The sequence below is a fragment of the Trichechus manatus genome, unplaced genomic scaffold (genome assembly GCF_000243295.1).
Source record: "Trichechus manatus latirostris isolate Lorelei unplaced genomic scaffold, TriManLat1.0 scaffold00035, whole genome shotgun sequence".
Lineage (NCBI taxonomy): Eukaryota > Metazoa > Chordata > Mammalia > Sirenia > Trichechidae > Trichechus > Trichechus manatus.
Window position 1 is genome coordinate 20370431 of NW_004443971.1, and position 21455 is coordinate 20391885.

General features: G+C 39.8%; 1 protein-coding gene across 1 annotated transcript in view; it reads right to left on the minus strand.

Moving 5' to 3' along the window:
• The window catches only part of LOC101344709 (complement factor H-like), a 101845-nt gene extending 90816 nt beyond the window's left edge, over positions 1 to 11029 (minus strand). The window contains 4 exon segments of the mRNA XM_012555223.1: positions 1126 to 1286; positions 1435 to 2783; positions 3410 to 3586; positions 10946 to 11029. Of these exon segments, the coding sequence (XP_012410677.1) occupies positions 1126 to 1286; positions 1435 to 2783; positions 3410 to 3586; positions 10946 to 11029 (1771 nt within the window).
• Between the last annotated feature and the right edge of the window lie 10426 nt (positions 11030 to 21455).

A 21455-nucleotide genomic window follows, 5' to 3' on the forward strand; every position in this document is an offset into this window, starting at 1 on the left:
AGAACAGAAGTGCCCCATAGGGTTTCCAAGGAGCAGCTGGTGGATGTGACTGTTGACCGTTTAGTTAGCAACCATAGCGCTTAACCACTGTACCACCAGGGTTTCCTTTTTAAGACATAGCAGAAGTTTAATATACCAGTTGCCAGTGGAGTCAGCTATGACTTATGGCTACCTCATGTGTGTCAGAATAGAATTATGCTCCATAGGGCTTTCAATGGCTGATTTTTCAGAAGTACATCACCAGGCCTGTCTTTCAAGGCACTTCTGCGTGGACTCTAACCTATAACCTTCTGGTTAGCATCCAAGTGTAGTAACCCTTTACACCACCCAGGGACGCTGCTCCTGTTGCAGTGGTCTCTAAACTTGGCTCCTGAATTTCATTCCAATCCATCGCCACTCTGCCAAAGTGAGCATTCTGAAAAATAAATTTTACCGTGTTCTCCCATATTGATTAGTATCATAGTTCTCCATTGCTAAGAGGAAAACATACTAATAACAATTAGATATATGAGCACACACATAAGTTTTTTTTTAATTAGCAAAATATGTCAGTGTTAGATATTGCTCAAATTAAGCCTAATGGTGTTCTGTATTTTGGCAAATGAGTTTAGAATCTTGCCTCCCTCTCAGTTGCTTCTGGTGTGCCTATCATCACGCCCATCACACTATCCTATTTATTATCACTTAGCACTGCTCTCTTCTCCTTTTCTTTTTCACACTTCTAGTATTTCTATTCACAACTATATTGTTTCTTCCATAATTCTAAAAGACAATTCTGAAAATAGTAGTTATTTTCTGTTACTCAATTTAAGTATTTACCTATAAACAATAGTCTTTAAATTTGAATCACTGTAAATTAGAACTGAAGGGGATCTGCTGCTAACCAAAAGGTCAGCAGTTCGAATCCACCAGCGCTCGGCTGGTGCTACATGAAGTCGCCCTCGGTGGGGGAGGGGGTGGGTGGCTCTGATCGCGTATTTGCGGATGGGCGCCAGAGATCTGTTGTAGGTAGGTATCCCCGCAGGCCACCCGACAGTACGGACCCCTCTACAGAGGAGTCCGGGAATGTTGGGCCTCGCTGGATAAGCTACTCTTTTTGACATAAACCGCGCGCGCCGCGTGTACCGTCGTTTTCCAAAGTTCGCGTGTGCCGCGTACCCGCGAGGCCCTGCGTTTCACCAAATCTGGCTCTAGTGGAAAGAAAAATGGATGCAACCTTCCCGGGCCTTCGGTTGCTGCTGCAGTACTCTGTTCCCTCGCTGCATAAGTGAAGGGTGGACACGGTACTAAACGGGGCACAAAAGCAGGGATGAGGCAAACCGGTGAGCCTGAGGCGGCAGGCTTCGGTCCCGGCCGCGAATGCTCGCGATGCTTTTCCTCGCCAATGCTTACCAATACCGCAGATTCCCCTCACCCCCACTACCCTGGCGTCACTGAGCGCCTTGCAGGGCCAGACGGGGGGCGGTGGGTGGGGACCGCCCGTCCTGGGTGAGAAGGCCTCCTCTAGCGATTCTCGGGGGTGCCTTGGGGTATAGGATAGGATCCCCAGCCGCTGCCCCTTCTCTAGCGCGTAGCCACCGATAGTGGCTTGTAGGCGGAGCCCCCTCCTTCCCAGGAGGGGTCCGCCGGCACCCAGTGGCACCGCGCGCCGCTCTTCGCCTACCGCGGCCCACGCCTTCCCCCTCGGAGTCCAGGGAGGGTCTCGCCATGCCGGGCTGGCGTCCAGCGATGGGGCCGCGTGCGCGTGGTTCTCCTGTCGCGCACCTGGTGGCGGGGGGGGGCGGGGCCCGCCCCAACCTCTCCCCCCGTCCCCCACGCCGTCGTGCAGCTTTCCGCCGCTCACGTCCCGTCGCAGCTGACACCCGCGCGGGGTGAGCCCCTGGACCGGACGGATGGACGTACGAGGGGCCCCTCCGCAGAGTGGGTGGGGCGCAGCCGGCTGCGTTCGAAGTCGCGCGGGGGTTCGGTGGCCTTGGTGGCGGGGCCGGGCCGTGGGAGGTTTTCAGCGTTGCCGAGGCCAGCTGGCGTTCAGGCGTCACAGGGCCGCCCTTGTGCTCAATGCTCTGCCGGTAAGACCACGTGTGCGTTTTCCCCGCGACTGCGTTCAGGGATTTCCCCAGGCCGTCCGCGCGCGCCCGCGCCCCCGCCCCGGCGGTGCCCGCTGGCCTTTCCGCGCGCCACAGCCTCCTCGCCGTTGTCGATCCCCCGTCGTCCGACCGGTCGTACCGCGTGGCCCCCGGTCCGGGACCGAAGCCGGCCTCGCCACGTTGAGTGTCGCTCCGGCTGATGGTATCCCCGGCTTTGTGCCCTCGGACCGGGCCTAGGCTTCGCGCGCGCCGGGTTGGTCGGTGGTGTCGGGCAGTCGAGCACGCGATGGTTGCCCGAAGGGTCCGTGGGTTTCCGTTACCGTAGTGGGTTGGTGGGGTCCGACTACCCCCCGCCCCCCTTCGCCGCCGCCGCCGCCGCCTTGCCGGTGTCCTCCCTTCCCTCTCCGCCGCCCGCCCACGTCTCGTCGTCCATGGGGCTTCCGATCCGAGGCCGCACCCCAGTGTGTATCGCTTCCCCGGCCGCCGGCGATCCATCGCTCCGCTCCCGCCGCCGCCGCCGCCCGCTGGGGACGTGTAGCCGAGGGCTGCTCTCCCGGAATGGCCTCTCCTCCCCGGAATGGTGCACGCGTCCAGCTCGCCCCTCTGGGGCTGGGTGAGGACGGGCCCCGGTCCATGAATCCTTCCGACCTTTCCGGAGTCGGGTTCTGTTGTCTCCTCTGGTCGGCCCGAGGCGCCCTTCCGCGATGTGTGCGGTCTTAGGTTTGGGAGGTCGGGGCGGGGCGGGGAGGGGATTGCCGCGAATCAAAACTCATAAGACTCTTGGGGGTTCTGGTTGCGCAGTGGTTAAGCGTGTGGCTGCTAACCAAGAAGATCAGGAGTTCCAATCCACCAACCGCTCCTCGGAAACCCTAAGGAGCAGTTCTACTCTGTCCTATAGGGTCGCTATGAGTCGAAATCAACTCGACGGCAACGGATTTTTTGATAAAGATAAATGAAACACGTATGACAAATGATATTTTAACTATGACTTCTATTTAAAATTTTATCTTTAGTCTTATTTTGCGTAATTTCACTGTACACATTGAATTTGAGTTACTGAAACATCAGTATCATTCAAGGATTTTCACTATATTCTTGACTAGTGTTTTCTATTATTAGCTGTGTTTAATTTATGAGAGTAGACACATTGATTTTCTAGTGACTAGCCACAGCTTTGTATACCTACTTAGACAACTGGAACCATAGACTGAAAAGGTTACAAAAACAAGAAAAGCAGTAATGCATATATTTAATATAGTTATTTCTTTGATTTTATAAAATCGAAAACACACCTGGTGCTTATAGGACAGTATTTTACTTACCGGCAGGGCTGCGTTTGGGAGGAGAGGACCAGTCATCTTCCATACATGTAATGCTGCTCTGATTATCTGCAAGGTTGTAGCCCGTGTCACATAAAATTTGCACAGTGTCACCTTCCAGATGTATTTGTCCTGAAGATGACGAACGGCCATTTTCCACCGAAGGAAAAAAGCACTGTCCTAAAGACCCAAAAGATGAATAATGTGTAACATGGAATTTAAAAAGTATTGCATGTTACAATCCTTAAAAAAGAAATCACGTGTAAAAATTACTTAAAAATTAGTTTGTGCGTGTTAAAAAAGAAAAATAAATATGCAGTTCCACCAATCATTTCTTTGTAATAGAAAGCAACTTTTACTTGTAAGACTGTTTTAGATATTAAAAAAGTTACCATTTTTATTTCTCATTTGAGTCTCATGAGTTGCTTTCCAGAGGTGGAGGCAAAAGCCTTTTTTCTCCTTAGTGTGCTCCCAGCTGTTTCTCAGGATCCTCTCTTTTTCACTTTCTGCCTTTTCTCTACATTCATTGAAAGAATAACACATTAAGGAACAAAAATATGTGATACTGGAAAACACAAAAATAGGGAAAACAGTATAAACAAAACTGCAGCTTGAATATTCAAAAGAATATAAAATTTTACATGAAATATACAAAACAATGGAGTTTCTTGAAAAAAAGCTGTGTTCACACAATTGTAAAATGAGTGTTTATTAGTAGTTAAAATCACTGTATTTAAAAGTAGTATTTAAAACTAAAATACTTAGATTTTAAAATATTTAGCAAAAGTATACATTTTTTCCTTATTAGATTTACATAAACGACTCCTTATAAAAAGAAGAAGACTGACATATATATGTTAGCTCATCTAGTCCCCACCCCTATGATTGTGAAGACTGATCCTTTCTGGCATATCTCACTCTACTCATGAATGATTCTTTCTGATAATGGTGAGAGCATTTACTCACTGCGACACTTTGGTATTGGTGACCGTCCTTCCTCTGTGCAGGTTATTCGAGTCCAGAGAGACTGTGAAGCAGATACATAGCTATGATCACAGGTATAGGAGAAATATTTTCCTATAGCAACTGGGAAGGTTTGTTTAGGTTGATTTTCACCATATGTTTTATTTCCGGAACATTGCAAGTTCTCTCGGGAAAAACAAAACAAATAATACTGGACATTAATAAAAATAATACTTTATTTAAATAAATAATACAATTAATTGTATTATTGTATTTAGTATTAAATACAGTTAATAATACTACTATTTAGCTGAATTTTTCACTTTTATTAGTTATTTGCGGACTGAGAAAATTTATTTCTTAAACCTACAAAGCTATTTCAGGAGGTCAGTTTTGGAGTCACATAACGTGTATACCTTTTTTAAGTACCTCCAAGATTAAAATCACACAAAAACGTAAATTCAGAGGAAGAGGGTAAAGGTGATTGTATCTGTTAGACTTTGCAGGGCTAAGAAATATGCTGCTATTTATAGTTCTCCATTTACTTCCTTTATCACTTCCTTTGCCTTTCACATTTTCAGTAAAGAGGATTTGAATATAAAATATTCACTAAAAAAAAGATCAGTAAAAACAATGGAAAAATACAACAAAGATATAATTACTAAATTCTGATGAATGTCCTCTAGAAATATTTAGGAATGTTTATCCATTTCTGAGTGAATATCACTGCCCTTTTTCGAAAATGTATAATTTTTTTTTTATAGTGCTTTTGAGAAAGTGAGGCTGGTATGCTTCTCAAGCTCAAGGCCTTATATCAGAATAGCACTATTTTTCCTTATTTTTTTTATTCTATATTTATTTATTTTGTCCTTTGTAAAAGGTACATGTAGCAATTCCGCTAACAAAGGATTAAACCAGGGAAATTCATTTTTCTTCATTCTGGTAGCAATCAAAGTTGATGTTCCAAAATAATTAAAACTAGTAAATGGTGTGATAGGAAGCACTGTAAAATATGAAGTTGTTTATCTGAAAATAAAGAATGAGAATGCCATCATTCTGAGAGGTGTGGCTGGGGGGAAAGATACTCTTGTAAACTGATAATGGGATTTCAAGCATTATCCCTGGTTACTCTCATTCAAAGGAGCCCTGGTGGTGCAATGGTTAAAGTACTCAGGGGCTAACCAAAAGGGTCCTCAGTCTGAACCCACCAACTGCTCTGCAGGAGAAAAGACCTGGCGATCTGCTCCAGTAAAGTTTACAGTCTAGGAAATCCTATGGGGCAGTTCTACTCTGTCCTGTAGTGTCACTGTAAGTCAGAATCACCTTAACAGCATACAACTTCCATTAATAAATTCTAAAGTTCAAGCAAATTACAGTGCTTTTATTCTTCATAAATAGCCACACATGATTGAACCTCCATGATCTTTGTTCCCCTTGTTTCCACTGCTCAGAGTAATCTCTCCATCTTCCATTGATCTCAATCTAATCATCCTTCCAAAAACTCACTCAAGAACATTCAGCAAAGATTTATGAAGTGATTAATATGTGCCAGGCACAACTTCTGTGTTCAGACCTCCCCCATTTCCCTTGGAGCTCCAGTAGGGCAGTGGTTAAAAACTCAGGCTGTTAACCAAAAGGTTGGCAGTTCGAATCCACCAGCGGCATCTTAGACATCCTAAGGGACAGTTTGACTCTTTCATATAGGGTTGCTATGAGTTGGAATTGACTTGATGGCAATTGATTTGGTTTGCTTTTTTTTTAAAAAAAAAAAATCTCCCTTATCTGGCCACCCAATTCAGGAGTTGAAAATCATTTCACTTCTCTGTGAATGTTAATAGAGTCTTATCTTTTGATGCATATATTTTTTGCTTTACATGTATTTAGTTGTTAAAATGTTTTAAGAGAACTGCTGTGAAGCATGGATGTGTGTGTTTGGTTGTTGTTTTCCCTTTCCAGCTTTTGTATTGCAGCATGAAACAGTGTATTATTGCTCAGTAAATATTGTGCTACTGGATACATAAAAATACTTTTATCTCTGTTCCTTTACTAAGTGAGTAGCTTTCTTAAAGACCACTTTTAGAGAGAGTTACTGAAGAAGAGTAGTTTTCAACTTGAATCTCAGGCAGGTTTTGTCCAAATTCTACTGGTCACTTTCAAGTTGGCACTTTGCCCTTCCTCTGCTATGTCTTATATTTTATTGCCATCTCTAACAGAAGACAGGCCTTTTAACATACACTTGGGAAACAGGAAAAGACAGATTACACATCGACTAGGTTCCTTAGCAAGTACACTGATGACAGAGCCATCAATCCAGTTGAACCGGATGACTGTGGTATTTTAGTCGGGAAACTTAAAACTGTATAGAAAGCTTTGTTTTGTTGTTGTTGTTATTGTTAGTGAAGGAACTTGCCCAAATAGACATAAATAACATATCAAACTCAGCATTCAAAAATTATTAAAATGAATTATCCTGCAAATTAATGAATAAAGTCCATTTAATCATATTCTGTCGATAAATCATATTCAGTGAGGTATCCTAAATCTCATTGTTGGTACAAATGGTTAACAAGTTCAACTAGTAACCAGAAGGTTAGCAGATTCAGTCCACCTAGAGGCACCTCAGAAGACAGTCCAGGTGATCTACCGCGAAAACATTAGCCACTGAAAACCCTATGAAGCACAGTTCTACTTTGACACACATGGGGTCACCGTGAGTCGATATTGATTCCATGACAACCGTTTTTTCTGCTTTGAATCTCATTGGAGTTTCCATTTACGTAACTGGGAAATACTCATATTGAACTTTAAGAGAAAATGGCAGACATTTAAAAAATATCATAATAACGAATTCAAAAAGATTGTAAAGGAGTAAAACATGGGTGTAAGTAAAAAATCTTAAGTTTTCTACCAAATAAAAATGTCTTACAAAAAAAGATATTAGAATTAATGAACAAAAATATTTTTATTTAAAGATGAACGTTATACCAATTATATCTGTCATGTTTTAAGATATTATTGTTTATTGAGAAAGAATTGTTTTAAAATATAGAATTAATGTTGTTGTATGCCGTTGAGTCGATTCTGACACATAGCAGTCTTATAGGACAGTGTAGAACAGCCCCACAGGGTTTTCCAGGCTGTAATCTTCATGGGAGCAGATCGCTAGGTCAGTTCTCCCATGGAGTGGCTTGTGGGTTTGAATCGATGACCTGTTGATTAGCAGTGGAGTACTTAACCGTTGTGTAACCAGAGTTCCTTCATAATTAATGTAGAATATATTAAGTACTGTATTATGATAATGAAGGAGGAAAATCAGTTACTAAAGTCAAAGAGTTAATGGTTTCAAATTATATGTTTGTTTATATATGCAAAATTTGCCACTGAACTCAGAAATGTAAATTAAAATGTATTGACATGACACTAGAAATTAAGAATGTATTTTAATTTTTACTAAAAGAGATAATAATTTTACATGCCACTAATTTTGTTGAACTATTAAATTGATGATAATGTTAATGGCTTCTAATGGCTTTATTAATGTATAATTGCTACGAAATACACTGTACATATTTAAAATGCACATTTTGAGAGGTTTTGACTTATGAATCTGTGAAACCATCATCACAGTGAAGACTATGAAAATATTTACCACTCTCCAAAATTCCCTTGTATTACAAATAAAAAAGCCCCCAAATATTTCCAAGTCAGAGTCTGGCTTTTCTCGTGACATATTTTCTAGTTAAGGCTTTACAAGCATCTTCACATGTCTCAATAATCAGTATTGAATGGATTTTTTCACACTTTGGAACTCAGGAAACAGAGAAAACGTGACTTATTTTTGTTTTAGGTTATTAAAACTTCCCCCAAACGTATACTTCATTACGATCCCACAATACAGAATATTCCTACCAGTGGATTCATTCAAAACTACAGATACATGAAAGTAGATATAACATAAAGCTACATTTAAGAGGGAAGCTGAATGTTCATATATGTTTTTAATTTACCTTGTCCCTCAGCACAGGACACACAAGGTGAGAAGGACATTGATTAGAATAGCATGTTAGATGTTCCCAATGATATGTAAATACACATATTCTGGTTGTGCTGTTTTGGGTTTGAAATCAGCTTCATTAGCATTTATCAACTGTGACTCTAAAATTAAGTACACTACAATATAGCTAAGTAAATTGATGTCACTAAATATCAAAGTTCAATGAGTTTTGCAAAATCTCTAGGTAATTCTCATCAGTGGTTTCACAATCATTTCTTTAATTCATCACCTGTTATGTATATATACAGTTTTCTGTGGGAACAGGATGAATTGCCTCCAAAGGTAATACAAAATGCTAACTTACTTAAATAAAACATTTCCTGAAAATAGGTCAGCTTATTCCTCAGCCAGTTTAATAATATGTGATTAGTGCTCACAATCCAAGCCATGTCACTAGAACTTTCTTCTGTCCTGTACTTCCTTTCACCCAACTTCATTATCTAGGAGTCTCTGAAAATCAAGTAGGGTATTTGGACCATTGTCAACCATCCATATTTTTATGGAGTTAGGGAAGAAAACTGCTTTTTTTTTATTTTGTTTAACTCACACTTGATCACAGTAGCTAGTGCAAGGGTTTCAGAACATTCTTAATACTAAAACAATCTTTAACTGAAGTGTTTTGAGGCACCATTTTTATATGACACAATATAGTCTGACATATACAATGATTTCCCTTTTATTGAAGGAATATCACTCAAGCCTCACATTCCTTTAACTGGACTGTCCTCTCACTGACTTATTAATTGCTTTTATTCTTTATTTTCATATATATATATGTGTACATGTATATACAGATAAAGAAAGAGGTAAATATATATCATTATTTATATGAGAATATATTCAGCTGTATTTGTCATGTTTTACTATAAAGAATTGCTTTCAAACAGATAATTAGTATTAAATATATAATATTACTATGAAGGTGGAGAAAGCAAGTCATAGAGTTATATTTTAAAAATTATTTGTGTGTATGTTTATTTACAATAATTTCTAAGTATTGAAAAATACTTAAAATTATATATAATGAAGACTTCCAGAAGAGTTTATAATCTGACTAAATTTCTACTAACAACAATTGCATACTCAACATGAAACAAAATCTAACTACATGAGTTACCAAATCAAGCAGAAATTGGAAACCATCTAACCTTTGAAAGAATAAAATCAACCTGTGAGATCCATATTTTCCCATCTTTTCAATTGAGGGCACACCTCAGTCCTCATGCTGCATGGATGATAGAGCTTAAGCAGTCTTGTTTTTATGTTAACTTAGACATCTGAGTCTGGTTGGAAAAATATGTGTCAACTGAGGAGAGAAATACAGGACAATAGGAAGCCCCATCAAGAAAATCCCCCCAGATGTGCGCACAATCGCTCCTTAAATGATTTACTGACTGTACACTGAGCATTGTGAATTCCAGGAAGTCCAGTAGAAAGAAACTGTAGCAGATATGAAAACATTGACAAATTCAGCCATTCCCAATGTAAGGGGGAAAGAATTTGGAGTTCAAGTCTAGGGGAGCTTAGTTAATTTCTCATAATTCCAATTGAAACTCAGAACGAGATATGTCTTAGAAGGACCATGGTGCAGGAATTAACTAAAGAATATGCATTAGATTAATCCAAAGCTGAAAGAGACCTATCCTAGCCAAACCTAAAACCAGGTCTTCACAGAATAATCGTGTGCCAGCAGGAATAAAGCTATTAGAAGAAAGTCAATATTTTGCAGAGGAAGATGCAAGAATATATAATTTCTACAGTGTGTTATTCACAATATCTGGTGTAGCATTAACTTGTTTAACACTGTGTAGCAGCGACCAAATGATAGATAAATTGATCAATGGTACAGAAGAGTCCAGAAATAGACCCCCACATGTTAATCACTAGTTTTATGAACTAAAGCAATTTGAAGTGAAAAGAAAGAAAGTTTTTCCCAGAAATGTTGGAGCAACAACTGGGATGTGGGATGGTAAACAAAACTGAACCTTGGCCTCTTTCTCACACCACATAAATCAGTTTAAGTTGACTCATAGTCCTAAATGTGAAATTAAAAAGATAGAAGATACAACCTGAGAAAAAAGCATAGTGGAATATATAAATGTATTTAGTCATTGGTGGTAGACTAATATTTCTTTAAAAAAATAAAAGACTACTAATTGCTCTAAAAATGATAATTTGGACGTCAGTAATAATTTTAAATTCATGTCCACCATAAGGCATTATAAAACTAAAAATAAAATAAGCCTTATATTGGCATAAGATATTTGTAATATATCAAACAAAAGATCTATATGTATCATACATAAATAAACACTTCAATTAAAATACTGAAGTGATCAGCAATCACTTTATAAACATAGATACACAAACGTGTTCAATATCATTATTCTTCAGTGAAACACCACATGAACATTCAATTAAATATACTACACACTCATAAAATATCTAATATATAAATGTCTGATGTTTGCAATTTTTGGTTAGAATGAGATTGTGTAAGGGAATTTTTAAAACTGAGGTACCTGAGATAAATATGAAATGGTCAGCTCGAGGTTTGGGTACAACTTCTTTGTTGCTGGCTCCATTTTCAACCTATCAACAGCCATCTCCCGTACAGACCTAATCATGAAACTAAGGAATTTACAGTAATGATGCCATAACTACACTGAGACAACCCTTGCCTCCACTCCTTCCCCGCAACCCTGTCACATACCCTTGCAATTACCACACTGTATCCTTTAAGCCAGTCGCCTTATGAGCTTCGGTTACAGGAAGTCCTGACTTACAAGTTCCTGCCGCAGGATGTCTCGCCTTCTAAAACATCTACTACTGATTAAGTAGTGTCTTTTGGTGATCTAAATTTGTAAATACCAGTCAAGTAATGTACTTCAAGTTATTTGCTCCTCCTTTAAAAAAATCACTGCAGTGTAGCCATTTTGAAGTACTGGATTGAATTCAGTCTTTTCCTGGATCGAGCTGTCTCTTTCAATAAATCTCTCAACTTTACTCTAACCAGATATCTTAGTCATCTAGTGCTGCTATAACAGAAATACCACAAGTGGATGACTTTAACAAAGAGAAATTTATTTCTTCACAGTAAAGTAGGCTAAAGGTCCAGATTCAGTGCATCAGATCCAGGGGAAGGCTTTCTCTCTCTGTCGGCCTTCTCATCAGTGTTCCCCTGGACTAGGAGCTTCTCTGTGCAGGTACCCCAGGTCCAAAGGATGCGCTCTGCTCCTGGCACTGCTTTCTTGGTGGTATGAGGTCCCCTGTCTCTCTGCTCACTTCTCTCTTTTATACCTCAAGAGATTGCCTCTGCACACAATCCAGTCTTGTAGATTGAGTCTTGCCTTACTAACAAAACTGCCGCCCATCCTCCCTCATTAACATCACAGAGGCAGGATTTACAACATCTAGGAAAATCACACAATACCAGGAATCATGGCCCAGCCAAATTGATAACACACATTTTTCGGGGGACATAATTCAATCCATGACACCAGAGTATGGGGGATTACTCTTAGACAACCATTGGTGTAGGCGACGGGATTCTGAAGGATATTATCTCTGCAATCCTGAGAAGTCATTGAACCAGCTCGCCCTGGTACCAGCAAGGGTCCCTTGTGCCCAGAACCATCTCCTCCGATTCTCTGGGTTCGCTGGAAGGAAGCCTCTGCTTATTGCAAAGTTGGCTCTTTGAGAGCTCTATTGTCTATTTACCTTCATTTTCTGCTTATCTCCTGAGCATCTTTATGGGTTCATTGCCAAATTAAGTTTAGTGGGACTGCCATCTCATGGCCAGTCTGTATTATTGAACTCTCTTTTCTTTGCCCGGCACTGTAAAATTTACATGAGCATTTAGGCCTTTAATACTTGCAAGTTGCCCCATAAGATGGGAAATGCGAGTTCCAAGACTGAAACAGAAGCCCCTAAGCGAATTCCTGTAGCTTATATGACTAAGCATTATATCTGCACTTCAGACTTATATTTATGCTGCTGGCATACACTTACAGATGGAAATTTAAAAGACCAAAAGCTATTGTGGGAGTCCATTGAATTAACTAAATTAAACTTCATGCCCAGTAACTTATAGGGTAAGGGCTTACAAATAAAACTAAAGCAACGGGTGGTATTGTTTGATTGGTACTCAGAAGCTTCCAAGAGAAATCAAAATGATAATTTTGCCTCCTTGCAGGAGAGTGTTTCAAAAGAAATTAAAGAATTACAGTGTCAGAGCTCTGTAACCTTGATGATCACCTGAACGACAGCAACCCCTACACCTTCCCTTTCCCAAAATTATTTTCTTTCTCAAAATAGCTCCTTTTCCCAAAATGTCTCTGTCATGGATTGAATTGTGTCCCCAAAAAATATGTCAACTTATCTAGGCCATGATTCCCAGTACTGTATGGTTGTCCTCCTTTTTGTGATATGATGTGCTTATAATTTGTGTTGTAAATCCTAACCTCTGTGATGTTAATGAGGCAGGATTAGAGGCAGTTATGTGAATGAAGCAGGAATAAATCTTAGGTTTCAATTGTATCTTGAGTCAATCTTTTGAGATATAAAGTAGAGAATGAGTAGAGAAAAGACGAATCTCATGCCACAAAGAAAGAAGCACCAGGAGCAGAATGCATCCTTAGACCTGGGGTGCCTGTGCTGAGAAGCTTCTAGACCAGGGGAAGAGTGATAACAAGACCTTCTCCCAGAGCCAAGAGAATGAGAAAGCCTTTCCCTGGAGCTGGACTCCTGAATTCAGACTTCTAGATCCCTAAACCATAAGAGAATAAACTACTGTTTATTAAAGTCATTTACTTGTAGTATTTAGGTTATAAGGTCACTAGATATCTAAGACAGCTCTCTTTCCCAAAATGGCTCCCACTTTCCCCAAGTGGTGAAATCCCTGGTATCTGTAGTCCACTCTTAGCCTCTGACACCCAGCTCCCTTCCTCCACCTTTGCCCCTCCAGCAGTTACTGCCCTGTACCCCTCTTTACCTACCTACTCCACTGTAAATCCCCCTACTGAGCATCCCTATTATCTCAAAGAACCTCTAGAAGATGTAAAACCAGTTTGTGAAATGCTTTTTGAAACTAAACATCCTGAAGAAAGTCAGAAGCCACCGCAAGTTACTTTTGTCCCCTGGACAAAAGCGGAACTTCACGCTATGAAAGAATTTCCTAATCCTCAAGAAGATCCTCAAAATTTCACTCAAGAATTTAGAATCTTGGCTAATATCTACGAACATGGTCTGGCAGATTTATATAATTTAATAAATTCACTGATAAGGCCAGGTAACTCAAACCCATTGCCATCAAGTCAATTCCAACTCAAAGGTGCATGAAAAGGGCCCGATGGAAAAATCCTATAGAATCCCTAAACATCCAGCCTAACATTCCTGGCATGGAACTAATAGTATATACAGGAACTATAGTCACAAGCCTTATTGAAACTATCCCAAAGGTTTTCCCCTGAAAAATAGATTGGAACAAGGTTCAGAGTTGCTAACAAAATAAAGATGAAAATGTTTATGACTATACGGACCGTTTGACTAAACTCTTCTGAGAAAACTCTGGTTTAAAGCTAGAAGAGTCTGAATCCTGTATTGCTTTCAGATCACTTTTTGTTAATGGCCTCCACCTGGAGCTAGCTGTGTTAGTCAAATGCCACAAATAGATTCAAAAAATGGAAGCAAACCACACTTAGCCACTCTAGCTTATAATTTGTCCCAATTTATTGAACACAAGACTGAGGAAGCTGAACAGAGAACTAATGTTAAAGAAAATGAATTTATGGCCTTGTAATTACAACAGTTACAGTTCCAACCTCAAAATTTCTCCACAGAAAACAGGTCCTCGTGACATATGGCTAAGACTGGGCCCAGTAACTCACCCTTTTTTTGTTACTACTGTAAAAAGCCCAGACATTTCAAAAGGGAAAATTTAAAACCAAAAAATGAACTAGACAACCTAACACTAGATGTAGCCCAGAAGCAAATAGAATAAAGGGGCTCCAGGGACAAATCAGAGGGTTTTCCTATGGTAGCACTAAACTCTCAGGGAGTAACTACTATTCAAATAAATGGAGAAACGTAAAATTTTAAGACACAGGTTTAACCTTATCTGCAATAAACTCCACAATTTTACAAAAGCCCTTGCCCTAGAAGAATAAAACCTCAAGAGCCGTGGAGGTCACTAATCAAGAACAGATTTTAACCTATTCCCAGCCTTTTTCTGTCTCTTTGGGACATGTACAGGACATATACTCTTTTCCTCAGCTTAGATACTCCAGTAAATTTACTAGGAAGGGATCTGTTATCCAAGTGGAATTTTCAAAAATTCTCAGGAACAGAAGAAATGTTATTAGATTTACCTGAAGCAAATCAATAGATAGACTCTATGATAGGAAATACTTTAAGTGAAGAAGCCTATTGCTATTTACAAGCACTCAGGCTATGTGTGCAAGAAGGCCATTCTCCTACTTTATCCAATTCTACAGAATATCTTCTGTATCCAAAAATTTATGAGCTAATACTTCTACCATTGTTGGTCAGGTATTGTCAGCTGAACTGACTAAAATTCAAATACATACCTCTAAAGTTTTACTTAAAATTTATCAATATTCTTTAAAAAGAGAAGCTAAGGAATGACATGTTCTTATCATTCAAGACTTTTGGTGAAAGTATTAATAATCCCTTGCAGCAGTCCTTGTAAAACTTTTCCCTGTTAAGAAATCCAATAATTGGGGCTGGGGATTTGTGCAAGACTTAAGTGCTATTAATGGTATAGTAATTTCAAGATTCCCCCTAAATCCTAATCCTCACCTATTTCTTTGTAATGTTTCCCCCAAAGCCATTCATTTCAAAGTTGTTGATCTTTACAAGCTTTTCTTTTTTTTTTTTTTAACATCACATTCCATCTGGACAGTCGATATTTTCTTGCTTTCATTTTGAGGAACCAACAATTTACCTGGACTGCCATACTTTAAGATTTTCTGAGTCCTTTTCTCGGGTTTTATGTGTTGATAGATAGCCTTTTTAGTTCACAGTGTTCTACCTTATTGCAATATGTGGATGATTTATGTGTCGGTTCTAACTCTCAGCAGGAATGTCTTATGGATAGTATTCTCTTATTACAACATTTAGCCAAAAGGGGTCATGAAGCCTCCCGATAAATATTACAGTTAACCGAATCTTTTGTTAAAAACTTAGGACATCTTATTTCAGCGAAATGGGTCACTATTGACCGTGAAAGAAAAGACATCATCTTAGCTTATCCTGTCCTTACAACCAAGAAATGGTTAAGAGGATTTTTAGGACTCTGCAGCCACTGCAGAACTTGGATACCTAATTTGTCTTTGCTGGCTCAACCACTTTACCATTGTCTAAAGAGTTAACAGACTGATCCCTTTCAGCTATCCGAGGATGGAATAAAGGCTATCACTCAACTAAAAAAGCTCTTAACCACTGCACCACCAAGGTTCCACTTTTGCTCTAGAGTTTCCTAGCTATAATTTAGAGTTTTCATTTTTTGTTCATGAAATTCTGGGAATGCTCTAGATGGTCTCACTCAAAAACACAGAGGACAAGAAAGACCCATTGGTTATTACACCATCCAGCTGGACCCCATTGCAAGAGACTATCACCATTACTTTATAGCAGTTACTGCAACTGCTAGGCGGCTAGAGACCACAGAAGATTTAGTTTGGGGAAAATTCCTTGATGTTTATGCCCCTCATGTGGTGTCAGCCATTTTAAATTCAACACTTCTGCAACACTTGTTGGCCAGTAGGCTGACTTGTTATGAAGTTCTCCTTTGGCCACTTCCAATATTCAGTTACATACTGTAACCTCTCTGAATCCATCTGCATTGTTATTTTTACCTAATAATGGTGAATGTCCACCCTACAATTGCTTAAACCTTACTGAACAGGTTTTGTTTCCAAAACAAGTGTTATGGATTGAATCATGTTCCCCCCAAAAATGTGTGTCAAACTGACTATTCCATGATTCCCAGTATTGTGTGATTATCCACCACTTTATCATCTGACGTGATTTTCCTATGTGTTGTAAATCCTACCTCTATGATATTAATGAGGTGGAATTAGCAGCAGCTATGTTAATCAGGCAGTACTGAATCTACAAGTTTAGGCTGTGTCTTAAGTAAATCTCTTTTGAGATACAAAAGAGAGAAGTGAGTTGGGGGGAGGGGAACCTCATACCACCAAGAAAGCAGTGCCAGAAGCAGAATACATCATTTGAAGCCAGGATTCCTGTGCTGAGAAGTTCCTCGACCAGGGAAAGACTGATGAGAAGGACCTTCCTCCAGACATGGCAGAGAGAAAGACTTCCACTAGAGATGGCACTCTTAATTCAGACTTCTAGCCTACTAGAGTGTGAGAGAATAAATTTCTGTTTCTAAAAGCCATCCATTTGTGGTATTCCTGTTAACACAACACTACATAACTAATACAACAAGGTTTACAAGAAACCCTGTTATCGAATCCTGATTTAGTTTTATTTATAGATGGGTCATATTTAATGGTGAACCTACCAGCTCTCATTACCAGGGAGGATATGCTGTTATTACTTCAGTTGAGGTCCTTGAAAGTGGCACCCTTCCTGAAGTCAGTTCAGCAAAGCAAGCGGAAATAATCACACTGACAAAAGCTTGCAAATAGGCTTCTGGACCATCAGTAAATAGTTTTATGGACTCCAGGTATGCTATAGGCATTATTCATTATCATGGCATGTTATAGAGACAAAGGGGGTTGCTAACTTCTTTTGGGACCCAAATAAAAAATGGCCCTTTAGTAGCAGACCTCTTAGAAGCCATTCTGCTCCCTTCTAAGATTGCTGTAAATAAAATCACGGCCCATGAATCCGAAGAGTTTCCACAGAGAGAGGAAATTTAAGGAAACAACAGAGCTGATAGAGCAGCTAAACAAACCACCTCCCAATCACCCTTTAAACCCACCACCTTCATTTATAACCATGATAATTTCACACATGATCATGATGAAAAGGAAGGAACAGCGAATATTAATAGAACAGTTAAGATGCCTGTAAATATGGCACCAGTAATATGTTGTCTACCAAAATTTGACTGGAAAGAAATTTCAGAAGCACTTTTTAAACAGCAACAATTAACTACCACAGAAGAAATTAGAGAATGAAAGCTGTCCAGCTGTCATCAGGATCCAACCACTGGATTGTTGATTGAGCCTAATAAAAAACCGGTTTTGCCAGAATGCTTACATGTTCTAGTGGTTCAAAATTCCTGGCATGATAATATGGAAATAACAGCAGATGAACTAATCAAGGCTTTAGAATCTATTTGGGAAATTTTTCCACAGCTGTAGACCATGTTTTTTTCTCATAGTTTTTTCAATCACACTCCCAACAGGAGACAGAGTACCCAGTAAGCAGGGATACATGCTTTCCCACCCCCACCATTCTTCCCCGTATGTGGCCTCTGCCAATTTCCAACAGGCCACGGTTGCTTGGTCAGAGAGACACCAGCTCACAGCCACCCGGATTCACCATTTTGGACCTCAGCCACAAAGGCTGCAGAGAGAGATTATTGGAAGGCAACTTCATGGATTTCCCAACAGGAGACAAAGCACCCTATAACCAGGGATACATGCTCTCCCACTGCCCGCTGTTTTTCCCTCTATGTGGCCTCTGTTGGTTTGCAACAGGCCACAGTCACTCAACCAGAGAGATACCAGCTCACTGCAGCCCGGGTCTACCCTCCTGCCACTACTTGGCTCCTTCAGCACCATTTCTGTTTTTTGTTTTTTTTGTTTTGCTTTTTTTGTTGCTTCCCTCTCTCTTTCCATTCCTTATTTTCCTGTCTCCTCCCAAGATAGCCCTGTGTGCCATCCCCTCCCCTCCTTGATGAGCTGTGGCACACTGCACAGCCACCCTAACTTTGCACCCCTCCTCACGGCAGACTCTCTCAGAGCCATTTTTTAAACTTTTATTTTATTTCTAGTTTCTTCTCACTCTCCCTTCCTTCCTTTCCTTTAACCTCCCAAGCTAGCCCCATGTGATACTCCCCCCACTTCTTGGTAGGCTGTGCTACAACACTCCGCTATAGAGCCGCTGGCACCGGGCCTCCCAGATCTGCATCACCCCCTCTGGCAGGCTCCCTCAGCATCTTCTTTTTTTTCTGGTGAATTCTCTCTCCCTTCTTTTCCTTTCTCCAGCCCACCTAGCCCAATGAGCTGCCCCCACCTCTTCTCAATGTGAAATGTTGCACCACTTGGCTAGAGAGCCACTATCACATGGCCTCCCTAGGTCTGGGCTGCCCACAGGGTCGGCTCCTTGAGTGCATTATTTTTTCCTTTAGTTTTTTTTCTGTTTGTTTCTTCTCTCTCTATTCCTTCCTTCCTTTCTTTTCTCCTGTCTTCTGCTCGACAGGCTCAGCCACACCACGCGGCTAAAGAATGATCAGCACACAAATTCATAATGTCTGCCCAGTCCCTGCCTGCCAAATCCTAATATACCTTCAATTAATTTCATTTTTTTGTTTCTCTCTCTTCTTTGTTTCTTTCACTCACATCACATCCCCTCCCTTCTCTCCTGCTTATCTGCACAGTATGCAGAATTTCATGCCCCGGAGCAGCATGGATAATTTCCTTCCAACCCTGCCTTCCCCAGCCCCTGAACTCCCCCATCAGCCCCAGATAGTGCCACAAACTACCCATCCTCACCCTTCTACCCCACTGAACCTGCTCTGCTGCACCACAGCTAAGTGACCAGACCTGCCCACCTGTTAAAGGCGAGCAAGCAACAAAACACAGTCAGCCCACCAGCCCAGACATAACTAAATAAAACAAAAAAGCAGGACTAAACAAACAAATGTACACTAATAAACAAAGAAAATAATTCCTGAATGTCCCAGAGGCAGCAGACAATAATAAACCATAAAAAAAAAAAAAAAAAAAAGGACAGGATGAGAGGATGTCTCCAGAAAGCAACCAAAATAAAACACCAGATGACTTTCTGGTAGGAGAATAGGCACTGGAACTACCTGATAGGAAATTCAAAATGCTAACATTAAGGGCTCTCCAAGAGATGAAGGAGAATGTAAACAAAACCAAGGAAAAAATAGACAAAATCATGGGAAATATAGACAAAATCAGGAAAAACACGAAGTAATAGAAGAATTCAGGAACATAATACAGAAACAAAATATCAAAATAAGCAAACTACTAAAAATCGTACAAAAACAGCAATTAGAAATCCAAAAGATCAGCTACAAGATTTCAGAAATGGACAGTGCAATAGGTTTTAGGAGCAAATTTGCAACAATGGAAGACAGGGTCAGCGAAATTGAAGGCAAATCCTTGGATACAATTTTGAGAAAAATCCAAAGAAAGAATGAAGAAACCCTAAGAACGATGCGGGATGTAATCATTACCAACCTAGGTTATGAGTGCTCAAGCAGGAAACAAAAATTAAATATTTACAACAGGGATCCATTGATGCCCGTCTGTAAATGACAATGTCAAAACAACAAAAGAGGGAATAAATGGTGTAAGTATAGAACTTACACCATTTATTCCCTTTTTTGTTGTTTAGAACTTTTAAATGGGGAAAAACTTTCAAATGGAGTGGAAGTAAAGGCAACATCAAGTAATAAACGGCTGGTTTAAACTTAGGAAGATAGGAGTAAATTTCAAGGTAACTACAAAGTAAGTTAACAAATCTCATCAAAATAAAGAAGATAAAGTCTCAGTAAACACAAAATCTACAAAAAAAAAAAAGAAACAAATTCACAGACAAAAGGAATTCAGCATAGGAGAATAAGAGCAACAAAGAAAACATCAATACCCGCCCCCCCAAAAAAAACTCATTACAAAATGATAGTAATAAACTCACACCTATCAGTAATCACATTGAATGTAAAAGGCTTAAATGCACCCATGAAGAGACAGAGAGAGACCGAATGGTTAAAAAAAAAAAAAAAAAGACATCCATACATAGTCTATAAGAGACAATCTTAGAAACAAAGTCATAAATATATTAAAAATCAAAGGATGAAAAAAATATATCAAGAAAACAGAAGCCAAGAAAGAGCAGAAGTGGCAATACTAATCTCAGATAAAGTAGACTTTTAAAATAAAATCCACCATAAAAGACAAAGAAGGACATTATATAATGATTAAAGGGATAATCCGCTGTAAGGACATACCATAATAAATATCTATGCTCCCAATGACATGGCTTCAAAATACATAAACTCTAACAGCACTGAAAAGAGAAACTGACAGTTCCACAATAATAGTAGGAGACTTCAATACACCACTCTCGGTAAAGGACAGAACATGTAGAAAGAAACTCAACAAAGATACAGAAGACCTAAAGCCCACAATCAAACAATTTGACCTCACAGACGTATAAAAAACACTGCACCCAACAGCAACACTGTACACAATCTTTTCCAGTGCACATGGAACATTCTCTAGAATAGACCACATCTTAGGCCACAAAGCAACACTCAACAAAATCCAAAACCTTAAGAAAATGCAAAGCATCTCCTCTGAATGCAACTTCATTAAAGTAGAAACTAATAATCAGAAGAGCAAGGGGAAAAAAGTCAAATACATGAAAACTGAATAACACCTTTCTTAAAAACCACTGGGTGAAAGAAGAAATCAAAGATGGAATGAAAAAAATTTCGAGAATTAAACAAGAATGTAAACATCATACCAAAACCTTTGGGACACAGTGAAGGCAGTGCTCAGAGGTCAATTTATAACAATAGATGCACACATCAAAAAAGAAGAAAGGGACAAACTCAAAAAATTAACTATACAGCTCAAACAAATAGAAAGAGAACAGCAAAAGAAGCCAACATCCACCAGAAGAAAGGAAATAATAAAATCAGAGCAGAAATAAATGAAACAGAGAATAGAAAAACAATAGAAAGAATCAACAAAACCAAAAATTGATTCTTTGAAGTGATCAATGAAATCGACAAACCATTGGCCAAACTGAGGAAAGAAACACAGGAGAGGACACAAACAA